This window comes from Penaeus monodon, unplaced genomic scaffold (genome assembly GCF_015228065.2).
Source record: "Penaeus monodon isolate SGIC_2016 unplaced genomic scaffold, NSTDA_Pmon_1 PmonScaffold_8642, whole genome shotgun sequence".
Taxonomy (NCBI): Eukaryota; Metazoa; Arthropoda; class Malacostraca; order Decapoda; family Penaeidae; genus Penaeus; species Penaeus monodon.
The window spans coordinates 1-14,387 of NW_023663929.1; the positions used below are offsets into that span (position 1 = coordinate 1).

General features: G+C 48.1%; 1 protein-coding gene across 1 annotated transcript; it reads right to left on the minus strand.

Annotated features, from left to right (window-relative positions):
* Positions 1-11,103: 11,103 nt before the first annotated feature.
* Positions 11,104-11,460, minus strand: LOC119571913 (probable calcium-binding protein CML50). Its single transcript, XM_037918998.1, has one exon. The coding sequence runs from the start codon at positions 11,458-11,460 to the stop codon at positions 11,104-11,106; it is 357 nt and encodes a 118-aa protein (XP_037774926.1).
* Positions 11,461-14,387: the final 2,927 nt, after the last annotated feature.

The window sequence follows — 14,387 nt, forward strand, 5'->3', positions numbered from 1 at the left end:
AAGGGGAGCGACAGTTCCCCGGAAACCCGGAGTTTCCCCGAGGAAGATTCAGGCGGGGACCCCCCGCTGTTGAATTTTTGGGGGTTTGCTGGGACTAAAGTCCTAGCTTTCATTGCTGGGAAGTGAGGCAACGTGGTAAAGGTGTCCTTTTCAGGGGGTTTTCCCCAAAACACTTCGCTCCCCGCCTCATCGGTGGGCCTAAAGGGGATCGGGGGCCACGTTGACTCAAGGGAAGCCCCCTTTGATTTAAATTTTCCCGGCCTGTAAGTCCGGCACTCAGTGGTGTGGTCGACGGACAAACCAATTTTTCCAGCCGGGGATGATAGGGGGTAACCTGTGGAAGTTTGTTTTTAAAATTGAATCTCTCCCTTTTTCCAGGGCTAGTTTTGTACCTTCAACGGGGCCCGACCCGTTTTTTCCTTCTCTTGCGTATCACGAAAGACGCCTTTCTGCGTTCTGTCGGGGAACGGGGACGGGGGAAGGTGTTGATGTGGCGGAAAGTCACTTGTCCTCCTCGGGCGGGGCGATTCGTTCGATGTCTTGTGAAGGCGGGAGGTGGATTGGCTTGTGTTGAGGCACACACCCAAAAATCCTGGTACCTCGTTCTTTGGTGGCCTCCCCTCCCGGATTTGGTTGGGTTCAACGATCAGGGAGCCCCGGGTTGAGATCGAGAAAGGATTCGTCCTTGGATTGCGGCGATCGTGGAGGGGGTTTCCCCGAATGTTTTGCTACACGCGGAACGGTGGACCAGGATTCCGGCGTAAACCGAAAGGGGAGGTCATCCTTCGGGGATAGTGGGGGAGTTTTGGGCATGCCCCCGACCCCATTATGAGGGACAAGGGATATCCTGGCGGATTTTGAGGGCCGGTTCGATTTCACACACGGCTTAACGACTTTGGTTACAACACGGACGAGTTTGAGGTTTTTTTTCCCGTTAGTTTTTTCGAGAACGAGGAACCCCCCTCACAGCAGGGGGGGCTATGTTCCCCGGGTGGATCTTTCTCACCGTCATCAGTTCAACGTGAACAGCTCATCCAGGAATTGATCATTTCCCGGACTGTTTAAAGAAGGGTGCCCCCGGGTGTGGTGCCCCACGAAGCAAGAATCAAAACCAAGGGCGACCACTATCCGTGTAAAAAGTGGCGCCTCCCGGGGGGGGGGGGAGTACACGGCGTACATCCTGCGGAAAGCGACAAGACGGGGGGATTGGCCTTCTTGTTCCCATGGCTCTCCCCCCCTAACGGAAGCCGCCTTGCCCCGGTTTGGGGGGGCCCTTTAGGTCCCCCAAAGATTGGTGAGCCGGCCGAAGGCTCCCATACGGAGGGGTCACCAGTGGGGATGAGACAAAAGGCTTCCTGGTGCACCAAGGCCTTTAGAGGGGGTGGTGCACCCCCCCTGGTTCATTATCTTTGGGCCAGGGAAACTCTCCCAAGTTTTGTTTGACGTGCTGGCATCCCGTAATACCAGGAGACAGGAGTCCTGGAGGTTTAGCGATGCTGACGCTGCCCCTGCGCTAGCAACAACCTTTTGGCCTTTTTTGGTTAGACGGGTGGCTTGACAAAGGCCCCGGTAAGTCAAGGGCTGGTCAAATATGGGGAGGGTCAAGCAGGGACTATTCAGCGGGAGCCATAGGTCCCGGACGCCATCAGTACTGTAACAGTGGCGGCGTATATTTCCTCTTCCCCTGTGGTGTTTTGGGGGATTTTGGCCAAAAAATTTGCTTCCCCCCGTTGGACTCCATGGTGGGTGGGGGGGTGAGGAAAAAAAGAATTCTAAATTTGTTAGGAGTTACTACAAATTTACAAAACAAGATCTAGCTCTCTCCTGACGACTTACGCCAATCCCGCCGACCATTCCCTCTGGAACATCATCATGTCACTCTTGGAGCCTCTCCAGCTTCCAAGGGCTAGAAGGGATGTAATGGTTCCCGGTGCTCCCCAAACCAAGGTAGAAGTGGGAAAAGCCTCCTCATCACCTAAGGAAATCCTTACCTGGTAAATATGAAGAGTGATTCATATAGTAAGTACCTAGTAGTGAAGGACCCATTGATGGTGTATCAAATCAGGATCTTGATATTTTGAGAGTACATAGGAAAAATAGTTGGAGGATCGTCAACGTGATCCTCGCATCACCCCCCAGCGAGGATGTTAGCCTTCTAGTTGAGGTTTCGTCACCAGATGAGAGTGACCGTCTTGCTGTACAATATGCAACATCCCCTGGGGCTCAAGTTCATGTTATATCACAAAAACCTCAATCAGTGTAATGGAATTGCTTTCCCGAGAACCTGATGAGGTATCTGAGGAGAAACGTTTAGAGGAACTAGCGAATTTTAATGTAGTGGCAGGAAAACGTTTATTTAGTGAAGAAAGTTGACGGTTTGGAACAGTCTACACCAGCTTCTCCTTCTAAACTTTAATACGTTGGTCTCCAGAAGCAGTAAGTGGCATGGTACCAACTCAAGGTAAGCCATATGTGCCCAACACTATGCGGTGCTTTCCATGCCAGGGCATGGGCATGGAGCCAAACTCTTGCGTTTAAGGAAAATGGACAAGCAAGGAATATGTGTAAAGTTGGTACGACAGGTCATCAAGAAGATGACAACTGTCCAGGTCCAATATGCGGTCTTACACTGCAAAGAAGCTCATGAAGCTTCTTCAAAGCAGTGGTAAAAGGTACAACATTTGAGAAAGAAGTATTGATAATAAGGAGCAAGGAGAAAGTTAGTTTACAGAGGCAAAGCGACGTTGCCCGTTTGTGCTGTGTGCACAGCCAGGGGAAATCCTTGTGCTTCGGTTCGGGCTCAGCCTCCTTCCCACCAACTTTGCCCTCCAAGCTTCTTAGACCACACACTATGCCACTTCTTTAAACCTCAGTCTCCAATTGCTGGAAACTGCCTCTGGGAATTCCACCAGGAAACGAGAGGAGTGAGGGGTCTATTGAGGAGACTCCTCCTCCCAAATAGGTCTTTGGAGCCATCAGGGAGGCTCCAGAGGCCCAATTGGACAAGCCCAGCTGCCACCAATCCACAGGGGCCTCGCTATAGGCAGAATGCCCCTGAAGCTAAGCTCAGGTTTGCCCCTTGCCCAGGCCAAAGGAACCTGAGCCTGTTCAAAAGACTCAGTCAAGGTGTTGGGGTCTTTGGAGCCTTCAGGAAGGCTTCAGGTGTCTCAACGGTGACAGCTCAGTGACACCACATCCACAGGGCCCCTGCTGCTAGGAGAATGCCCCTGAATGCAAAGGCTCAGGTCCGTTCCTTGCCAGGCAAGAAATCCTGAGCTGTCAAAAGGAAGCTGTGGAAACTAGTTCCTACGGGTAAACAACCCTCAAACGACTTCTCCCAAGATCCTGGAAAGGGACAGCCTAAAGGTGTAGGCAAACCTTTGACCACAGGTGCTGCCAAACACCTTATGAAAAATAGTTTAAAGAACTGGAGACCCTAAATCCAATGAACTGTCAGGAATTCATGCAAAATGGGAAGAACTGCAACATCGTGATAGCTTCATATACCCAGTTTGGTTGCCTACAAGAGATTAGACCGGGAAAATCCATCGATTCCCTTAGAGGATCCAAATTCAAGCTCATTAGGGGACTTTTGACAATGACCTCATGGAGGGAGTAGCAGTAATGGTACGTTAGGCTATTCCTTTCCAGGCCACCACCTGCAGACAACATGCAGGTGAGAGGCTGTCAGGAATAGGCTTGACACGACCAACTGTTGACATCTATCTACCTTCCTCCACATAATCTCAACCATAAATGATTTGAAGATTACTTGGGCTAGTTGTCCACATCCATTTCTACTCTTGTGAGATTTTCAATGGTCGGCAAAATCACCTCGGGGAGACACTTGTAGCAAACCTCGAGGAAGGGCCTGGAGTCCTTGCCTCCTAAGAGTAGATGCAGTTTTTTATTGACACAGTGGACACTGCCACAATTTCCAAATTCAAACTGGGACATTCTCCCAATATAGTACCCTGCAATTGGCTCACCGATTTCAAAATGGATTTCACTTGGCAGGTACGGAAAGACTACATGTGAAGCGGACCATTTTCCAATACTTTTGGAGGAGGTGAATGGTATTCAGCCAATATGAGTGCAGAGATGGCGACTGAACGGCGGCTGAATCTTTTAGTAAAACAAACTGCAGTATGCATGGATCTGTGCAATGATTTCCAGGTGTTCAAGATGCGTTAATCACTTCACATTACGAAATCACCTTGCAGCAAAAGTATCCATTCCAAAAGTAGGGGCATTACCGTCGAACCTCCGGTACCATGGGGTCTGATAAATGCCACAAGCTGTCAGGCAAGAAAAGCTACATTAAGACAGTTGAAACGACGCACCAGTGATGTAACTTGATTCCATACAAAAAGACCCGAGCCAAGGCCAGGCGAGTACTAAAGGAGGCCAGACGGACGTCATGGGAGGACAATATGTCCCTGATTAACGACTATAGGACCCCCTGAGCATGGGTATGGACAAGGTAGTAAGATCGCTGGAAGAGCACATCACTGTCACCACCTGCTTTGAAGATGTATGGCATAATCATCACAGATAAAAAAGATTGGCTAATGAGCTAGCTAAATCCAGGGCAGAGATCTCCTCTGGAGCACTCACACTCTTCGGGCCTGAACAGGAACGAACACCCAGGTCGTTCTTCCAGTAGAAACTGCAGCAGAACTCCATACAACTTGCCATTTGCGCAAGGAGAGGACGCCCAAGGAAGAAGTGACGATATTCATTACCAAATGATATCCATTACCAGAGAGCTCGCCAGAAGTTCTGTTGGGGACCTATCAATAGGAGATATTTTGTTTTTTTTTTTTTTTTTTTTTAGGAGAGGGTACAGTGCCATCCACATGGAAAGAGTCTAATAATCATTCCTGTCCCGAAAACCTGGCAAAGATGCTTCCCACAACAGGAAATTACAGACCAATTTCCCTCACCAGTCTGCATTGCAAGGATGGAGAAAATGGGTAAACTTAGGTGGACTATGCTGCTCAGAAAGGGGAAAACATGCTGACTCCATATCAATAGGGTTTTAGAAGATTTGAGATCGACCACAGGATGAACGTGTAAGGAGGAAATGCTATACAGAATTCCTTTCGCACGCGGGATTTTTCGTCACAGTGGCAGTCTTCTTTTGACCTGAAAAAGGCACGATACTAATTGAAGGCATGGGCATTACTCAAGAAGTTGTATGACATGGTTAAGAGGAGCATTACCTACCTTCATACAAAACTCCTCGCTACCAGGAAATTTAAAGTTCGAGGTTGGGAAACAGTTTCTCTAACCTGGAAGATCAGCTGGAGGGTCCCACAAGGGGTGTCTTTAAGGTGACCTGTTTGCCATTGCTATAAATGACATGTAAGGTTGTTCCAAGTTCTGTCTCATGTAATCGGTATGTGGAATGACTTTACACTGTAGCTCAGGAAGAAGCTTACAGGATGTGAAAGGACACATGCAGACTGCAAATAAATCAGGTGTCCAGTGGACAACATATCATGGGTTCAAATTTTCCCAAGCAATTGACCAGGGTAGCATTTCCACAAATACGCGGAAATCCATCCTTCCCTCTTTATTTAGGAGCAAACCCCTGCAATGGTCAAGAGGTGAAGTACTTGGGTCTAATTTTTGACTCAGGCTACAGGGTGCCCACATCAAACAGTTAAAAGTGAAGGCTACAAAAGCACTTAGTATTTTGCGGGTTACTTTCACACTATCTTGGGTGCAGACCGCACAACGCTTGTGCGGCTTTACCGAGCGCTTATTTGTAGTAAGCTGAATTATGGAGTGAAGCTTTTCATCTGCAACTCCCACTGTTATACGGATGTTAGACTCAAGTTCATAAATGAAGCTCTAGAATCTGTACGGGGCTTTCAGGTCTTCACCTGTGGAGTCCCTGTATGCTGAGAGTGGAGAACCACCGCTTTCATTACACGAGAATACATGAACCTGATTATTACACGAGACTACAAAGTATTCAGGATCTCCTACATCAGATTGTTCAAACCCCCGTGAGGATAAGCCGATATCCTATGGTAGGAGAATGAGGAATCTTGTGGAAGATCTTAATTTAAATCTCTCTAAGGTTCCTGGGTTGGAAATCCCCAATTTCCGCCTTGAACTAATAAAGTTCGAGCTGGATTTAGTCGGAAATGAGAAAGGTGGAGAGATCCGAGCAGGAAGTCCGAGAGAAATTTCTTCAGGCAACATTCTAAATACAGGATCAGATGCAATTTTTACAGAGAAGACTGATCTGGCAGTCTTTTCTCTATAGCAGCCTCGATCCTCACTGCAGAGTTACAGCCATCCTTACAGCAGTAAGATGACTAGAGATCTTACGAACTATTTCTGTTGTTGAAATGTGACTATCGTAGTGACCTTGCAAGCAATCAAGAGCTTAAACTCATCACATCCAGTAGTGAGGGAGGTTCAAGACTGGCTTGCACTGATGTCAACACGTAAAAAGATAACTCTATGTTGGGTGCCAGCGCATGTTGGTATCAGTGGGAATGAGCGAGCTGATCAGAAGGCCAAGTCAGCTGCCGCTCAGCCTTGTGATGCTCGTTTTCCTCTCCCACACACCGACTTGAAACCCAGCATCAGAAGTTGTCTTCGTGATAAATGGAGGGAACAATGGAGGCATACCTCCAGAAAACAAACTGCGAGACATTAGAGATGACCTTGGCAGTTGGGCGACTAGCATCCATCCCAACCGAAAAGTGGAAGTTGTATTAACAAGACTAAGAATCGGGCACACAAGACTGACTCATGGGCAATGATGGCTAAAAATGAAGCACTTTGTGAAGGATGCAAAGAGCCATTAACGATTGCACATGTAGTGGAAAGATGTGCAACATTCTCAGACCAAAGACGTATGTACTTGTCTCCCCCATATACACTGAAAAATGTATTGGGGGAAGATTGTGACATAGAGGGTCTTATTAATTTCCTTAGGGAGACTAATATTTTCAATAAAATTTAATTATGCATAATGTTTATGCAATAATTTTATGCACTTAGAGCATAATATTTATGCTTTGATTTTTAATCTATTTTTTGTTATTTGTAAGATATTTATTGTAGTTTTTTAAATTTTTAAAAACATTTTAATATTTGTAGTTAAAAAGGGTATTCCCCGCTAAGCCCTTAGTTTGACGGCGAAATTTCAAAATTCAATCAATCAACCCAGGGTCTCTCCCTTGGCTAGTGAAAAAAAAGGGGACGGTCGAAACGCTTCTGCGTCGACCCGTGCTTTGAACGCGAAAACGGTTTCAGAGCATATCCCATACCGGATGGCGCTGCCATTGATCAGGGGCGGGTAAATCCGGTTTAGCGCCCGACGCTAAAAGTGATACTGGACCGTTGAGGGGATGAGAGGCCCGAGAAAAGACAGTTTTTTCCGGGTCCCGTCTCTTTAAATTTTCGCGTATCCCTTTTTGGTTTGGACGACGGCCCCTCAATTTTTCAGGGGGCTACGCTGCCTTTCTAACCGGGGTTTTGGGGGCCACCCGCACGGGCATATCTCGACGACGTTGTGATATACAGCGCGCTTTTGAGCAGCCCTATCCCACCCGAGCCTGTTGCATTTTACTCGCTGGGGGGGGGTTCAGGCTTAACCTAACCAAGGTGCTTCGCAACCGACATTTTTCGTTTTCTTGGCCCCCGTTTTACTCGGCCGGTGTTTTACCTGACCCCGAAAAAAGTAACAGTGATAAAGCAAAAAAACCCCACGAAAACCAACGGCACATTCGCATTCTTGGGGGCAATTTTTTTTTTTCGCAGGCACGTGCCCAAATTATGAAAGGGGTCGCATCTCCCTGACTCGACTCCTAAAAAAAAAATGCCAGATTTTTGGGGGACAAACCTCAACAGGAGGCGTTGAAGATTTAAGCAAGTGCTTGCCACCGACCTTGCTTAATCCACCCAAAATTTTTGAGAAACCCCCTTTTGAGCTTCCAAACCCGATGCCTCGGCACGGCGATTGGTGCTTGCTTATGCATTTGGGATAAGGATGGGAACTCCACCCGGGTTGAATTTTTCTCGGAAGCTAAGGACCCCGAGACCAGGCCCCCACCATCGACCGGAAGTCTTGCTGGGGTCAAAAGCGTTTTGGGCTTTACCACCCATTAAAACCTTATGGAAAGACGGTTCGTATCTTTACAGATCACAGACCGTGGTATCTGTTTTCCCGCAAGCCACAGCATCGGTAATATGACGCGTGGGACACAGCAAATTTTCTAGACTTTGAGCTTCTCTAAACCCGGGTCGAGTCCCCACGTCCCTGATTTGTCAGTCGTCAGATCGCCCCCATTGCTGACCTCGATGTCCCTTACTCACTCGTTTTGGTGGACGTCACAGGGGGACGATCCCGGGGCAGCAGCTCATAGAGTATCTTGAGGGGGGCCCGCGTATCCCTTTCCACTCGATAAATTTCGAACTTCAGGACCGAGTCTTATATCATTTTAAGTCCGCCCCTGAACGAGTCATGCTTCGGCTTAAATCCCAAAGCCTGCCGGCGCCGTTTTGGGATGGGGTTCATGCCGTTCCGTCCGCCGGGCATCGGGTGTCCACGGGATTACAGCTGCTACGGGATCATTTTTTTTTCCCGGGTTTTGGGCCGCATCCCAAAGGGTATGCGGTCATGCACGGCATGCCAGCGGGGGAAAGGGGGGGAAAATGGGCCCAACCCCCCTTTCAGTCCATCCCGACGTTGTAGAGCCCTTTTCGAGGGGGGTCTCCGCTGATATCCTCACATTTACCCGCGTGGTAAAAAGTACGTCCTTGTGCGATTGACCACCTTACCGGGTTTGTTGAGCTGCCCCCATTGGCACAAGGACCCCCAAAACTGTAGCAGATGATTTTCTTGCGAATTCTTTACTCGGTATGGTCCACCCCGGACCTTTTATCGGAAAAAGGGCCTTTGAATTCCGAAACCCTCTTCTTTCCGACATCTGTCACCCCTTCAGGTGAATCGCTCTTCACCACAGTCTACATCCGAGTCCAACGGTATGGTGGAGAGGGGAAGGGGTGGTCAAGGACCCCCTGAGCACCCCCAGTGGATGACCCCAAATGGTTGGGACGATTATTACCGTAGTGGGGTTTGCCTAAATTTCTTCCATACCCCGGGAGGTAAATGACGTCACTTTGTCCTTTCTCACGGGTCGGGACAGTCCTTTCCCGCTTGTGGGATCAAACCCGTGATCTACCCGAAGGATGCTTGCCCTCACTAAGATCGAAACTCGTGCAGCTCGGGTGGCCGCTGTGAGGCCCCCCGAAAGGCTCGTGAGCTTTGGCCGCCGATCACGCAAAGGCGGGGGGCTCGAGCGGGAGTTATAACGGGGGGGATTCTGGCCCTTCGTGCATGTAGCGTTACCCTGCACCCCAGTCAGGAACCAGCCCCCGGGGTCCCCGTTGGGTTAGGGCCAGTGGGGGTTTTGAAAAAGGTCGGACCCGCGGCATGTGGGAGGAGACCGCTTAAAAATGGAAGGAAGCACTTTGCCCCCCAAATAAATTCAAGGCCTTTCGTTTTTGGGGAATTCGTCCCCCCGGACGATTTTCCCCGTTTGGAGGGCACTTTTACCCCCGGGCCCCGGAGGGGACAGGGGCCCTTTGAAAGATCCCGGTGCAGATGACCTTTTGGGGATTGGGAATCCTGGGCCCCGTCATGGGTGGGGGTAACGAGAGCCATGGGCCCCCGGGTCTGACGGGGGATGAGTAGGGGGAAACCCACTTTTCCCTTTATCTTCGCTGCCTTTATTTTCCCTTTTTTTCAGAGCCCAGCGGAATGCATGTGCCCTGTCGTTTTCCCAGGATTCTGTAACATCCCCTGTAGGTTTGGATCCAACCGTTTGCAGCCTGTCTTTTTCAGGCCTTACCTTCACCGGCTGGGGATTGGTTTTGGTCTTGATGATAGTCAACCTGAGGGACACATATAACCCCGTTTTTCCCCAGTAATCTAACAATATTCGTCGCCCTTTTTTCTCTTATTTTCTTTCTATTATTTCTATTTTCAGATCACCCCAAGGGCGGCAGCAGGGCCCAGGGGCCGTTTTGTCCTTGGAGTGATCCTGCTGATAGTTTACACCCGCCCTTAAACCCACGCGGGATTTTTTTTTTTTTTTCCCTCTCTGACAGGGTCACATTTCGTCGTCAATGTCCTGGACATCGCAAGACCTGGCAGATGAAAAATAATAAAATTTTAAGGGCCAAGTTATGTTCTTTTTTAGGACCACCCGAGATCCCGGAGCGATTTAACCACCCGATCGACAGTGCCCCGGGACTGAGGCCCGGTCACGCCTTTCCCCAGGACGGAACGTAGAGGTGGTTTGTAAGACCGTAAAAATCTATTTTTTTCTACGGAGTTTCTTGAAATAGCCCCTTTTTTCATCGTCCTTTAATCCTTCTCTCCCTTTCCTATCCTAGAGAAAGTACAACACCAGATTTTGGTTGGCCCACAGCGCCCAGCGCCAAACATTTTAACACTGATGTTATTGTTTTGGTTTTTTTGTGTGTATCTGTCCCAAAGGGGAAATTTTGGAGGTCCACCAGCTTCAGCGGCTTCCCTTTCGTTTTTTTTCTTTTTTTTCTATTTTCTTTTTCTTAATCAAAGGTGTTCTTTAGTTTTAGGGTCTAGTCTTAAGGTCATTGTTTTATATTTTAAATCGTCGAGGCTCGTCTATAGTTCTCAGGGCAACGCCCTTCCGGGGTTTTTCAGGACCGAACCCTGACTTTCATCCTCCATAGGGGTCTTTTTTTTTGAGTAAGCTCTGATGATCCCTTTTACAGGTGCACTGAGAAACTGTAATTGACTAGGAGATGTTTCATCTCCCCCCGCCCATAATTAATTGTAAGCCAGATCCTCCCATTGGTCCTTCCTTTTAGTAAAATAATTGTGTTTCACTCTGCCCTTGGGTAATGCAGTGTGAGTTAGCACACCGGGCCCAAAAAATAAAACCAGTATGTCTAATAAACCCTTTTTTTCCGCAGGGGGCGCCTTCGAGGGTTCCAAGGGTTCCGCCCCTTCGGGGCTGAGGCGACCCTTTGCCAGCTCTCTTTTCTAGGTATGGTGCCAAGTTTATAAAAAAAGTATCTTCCGCACTAGGGTGCGGGCGTCCCCCCGATGCCCCCGCCTTCCCATGTTCCGTTCTGGCGTGCCCGGGGGTATCCTCCTATGCCCCCGCCTTCCCCAACTTCCGTACTGGCGGGGCCCGGGGGCAAACCCCCTGTCCCCCCGCCTTCCGAAAATTCCGACTGGCGTGCGGGCGCTCCCCCTATGCCCCCCCCTCCGATGTTCCGTACTGGCGGGGGCCATCCTCCGATGCCCCCGCCTTCGAAGTTTCCGTACTGGGGTGCGGGATCCCATGATGCCCCCGCCTTTCCCATGTTCCTACTGGGGGGGGGCGCATCCCCATATCCCCCGCCTTCCAAGTTCCGCATGGCGTGCGGGCGACCCATGAAGCCCCCGCCTTTTTGAAGTTCCGTACGGCGTGGGGGGCCCCTCCCCCGAGCCCCCCCTTTTGGGGATTCCACCCCCTGGCTCGGGCGCGTCCCCGTGATGCACCCGCTTCACGTTTACACTGTGTGCGAGTGTACTTTTTTCGACCGCCTTTTCCCATGTCCCGGACGACGGGCGCGCCCCCCCTGCGCACCCCCCTTAGGAAGATCCTCCGAGTGATGGGCCCCGAGATTTCGCCGACGTGATGGTCTTTTCCCTCTGCACTGCGCAGAGCGACTTTTGCTTGGTTCTAACCTTCCGGGCACCCCTTTTCACTGTCTCTCGATCGTACCCGCGAGAGATGGAACAGTACCCCGCAGACACCCCCGTTATTTTAAAGGACGCCCGGGGGGAAAGGGGTTTTGGTACGGCTGCCACTCGCCGCTCAAGGTCGTCTGCCTGGATGACATCGTCCTCGGGCGCCGGGTGGTGAGGCCCGGTCTTTTTCATGCCCCATTGCCTGCCTTCTTACCCCGGAACAAAGGGGGGGGAACTCTCAATGCTGCCATTGACTTGGATGAACGCCCGGGCTCCGCTTCCCCCAAAGAGGCGGGCCCGTGTTAAAAAATAAATAATAGGTTATAAAATAACCAACCCAAAATATTCTAAAAACCCAAATCTGTTACTTGGATGGGGTTGAAGCTCCGAGAAAAAAAAAAGCATTTTTTTCCCAAACCCCCTACCGAATATTTCAGCCCGAAATGTCAGTTTTTTTTCTAAATTAACATTTCCCGTTTTCTAGTATATTTTTCCCTTCCAAAAGGGCACAATAGCCCTAAGAGGGAGTGATGGTCGTTACATAGTGTTTTTTCTCTCCCCCTCTTTTCGTGGTTGTTTGGGTCTTTTGGCTTGTTTGGGGGGAAAAAGGGGGGACTACGGGTTGGGAGTCCAACCTTATTTTTCTATCTTCTTCTTTTCGCGCCCTGCCTGGGGCATGGCCTGAGGGTCTTTTTGGGTTTTAAAAAATCCCCGTTTTGTGAGGGGAAAACAGTTCGGTCCGATTTGGGTACTGTGGTCCCTTTTTCAGTGTTTTCATTGCCGCTTTGGTTTTTTCTTTGGATTTTCCCCCGCTTCGCGCCCAACTTGCCGAGTTTGCCCCTCCGCAAAGCAAGATTTAGTGGGTTTTGTGTGGGGACACCTGGTCCTTTTGGACTTTGGCGTGTGGGACGCAATCATCATCTGTGGGTGCACTCTTCTCGTCCCAAACAGCACTTTGTGAACCCAAAATGTCAAGAGACAAAAGGACCCGCACATAGAAGGAAACTGCTTTAGGGCCGTACCCCTGTGTGCCATTCAGTGTTTTTAAACAAGTAATTTTTAGTTTCCTTCCCTCAGCTCGAGGACCCCTTACCCCCTGGGGGGAAGGTTATTTCATTAAACTCGCCATAAAATTTCAGGCCATTTTCATTTTTTTTTCTTTTATTTGTCTGATTTTTTGTCTTGATACCTGCCTGACCTTGGGGTGTCAGGAGTCCGTAAATTTTTGGGTCTCCCTTTGGCGTTATTTTCTTTTTTTTGGCTTCAAAAGCTAAATTTTTTGTTTTCATGATATTTCTAAAATTTTCTTTTTGTTTAAAAATGTTTTTTGCAGGTTTTTCAGCACTAGTTTGTTTTGCTTTTTTTTTAAGTTAATCTCATTTTTGGGGTTTGGAGATTAACTTATTTATATAGGGGTTTAAATAGTTTTGGCTAACCTCTGATTAAGAATACTTATGGAGTTTTGGGGCGCCAAATTTTGGAGTGAGATTACTTTTGGTAAGTCATTTTTTAGTATATGGGGGTGGCTTTTACGTGATCACCCCGCTGTGATCAAATTTGGGGATTACGCTCATAAAAAATTACCCTACTGAATTTCCTGTTACCTTTAGTTAGTGCAACTTGCCCGTTAATAAAAATCATACCATCCCAGAGCTTTACTCAGTCCCAGCAGGAAATACAGGGTATTTACCATTCTAAACTAGGGATGACTAAGGCCGAATGCTTAAATTTTTTCCGGGGCTCGGTCTTAACAGCACAATTGGGGTTACTCTATCTTTCAACCTGAAAGGGGTAAAAAAAGGGTTGTGAATCAAGGGATTTAAACTGACAAATTTTAGAACAGACCCCTTAAATTTTCTATACCGGGTTCCCACTCCCCGCAGGGGATGCTCAAACCGAAGGAAAGGGGAAGAATTTTATGATTTGCATTTTTTTCCAAACACGTCCACGCGCGCTCAGCCTACGCTATCTCCCTTTCCACATTTTCACACTTACACTCCAACATTCAGCCATCATCCGTATTTTCTTTTCCCCCCTTCTCTAACAACATCAACCCCCATACACAAAAACACGGGTTCCCCAAAACCCACTAATCGGTGGTGGCAGCGGCGTTGGCCTGGAACTTTTCATGTGTTCACGCAGACGAATCTTTTTCCTTAAAAAAAGTATCTTCTCGGTTGAGTGACTCACCCCGACTATTAAAATCTATGGGGCTACGCGCCGGTACAAATATATTATATTATATTATATATATTTTTTTTTTTTTTTTTTTTTTTTTTTTTTTTTTTTTTTTTTCTTTTTTCTTTTTTTTTTTTACACCACACATACAGAACACACACGGGCCCCACAACCCTTTTAAAAAATATCTAAAATATATATATATATATATTTATATCACAATGGTTGTGTGTATGTGTATGTGTGTGAGTGTTGTGGTGTGATGTATTATATATATATTTATATATATAAAAAATATTATATATATATATATAATTTTATATATCATAATTATATAAGTAAGTAAGTTGGGCAAAATCGGGCCACCCTTTATTAGTACAGGGAAAGTGAAAATAGGTCAGTGACCGTGACGTAATTCCCCCCCCCCGTAAAAACCTTTGGAAAAAAAAAC

Excerpts from the sequence above, each read along its gene's own strand:
- LOC119571913 (XM_037918998.1), bottom strand. The coding sequence starts at position 11,460 with ATGGGTCGCCCGCACGCCATGCGGAACTTGGAAGGCGGGGGATATGGG.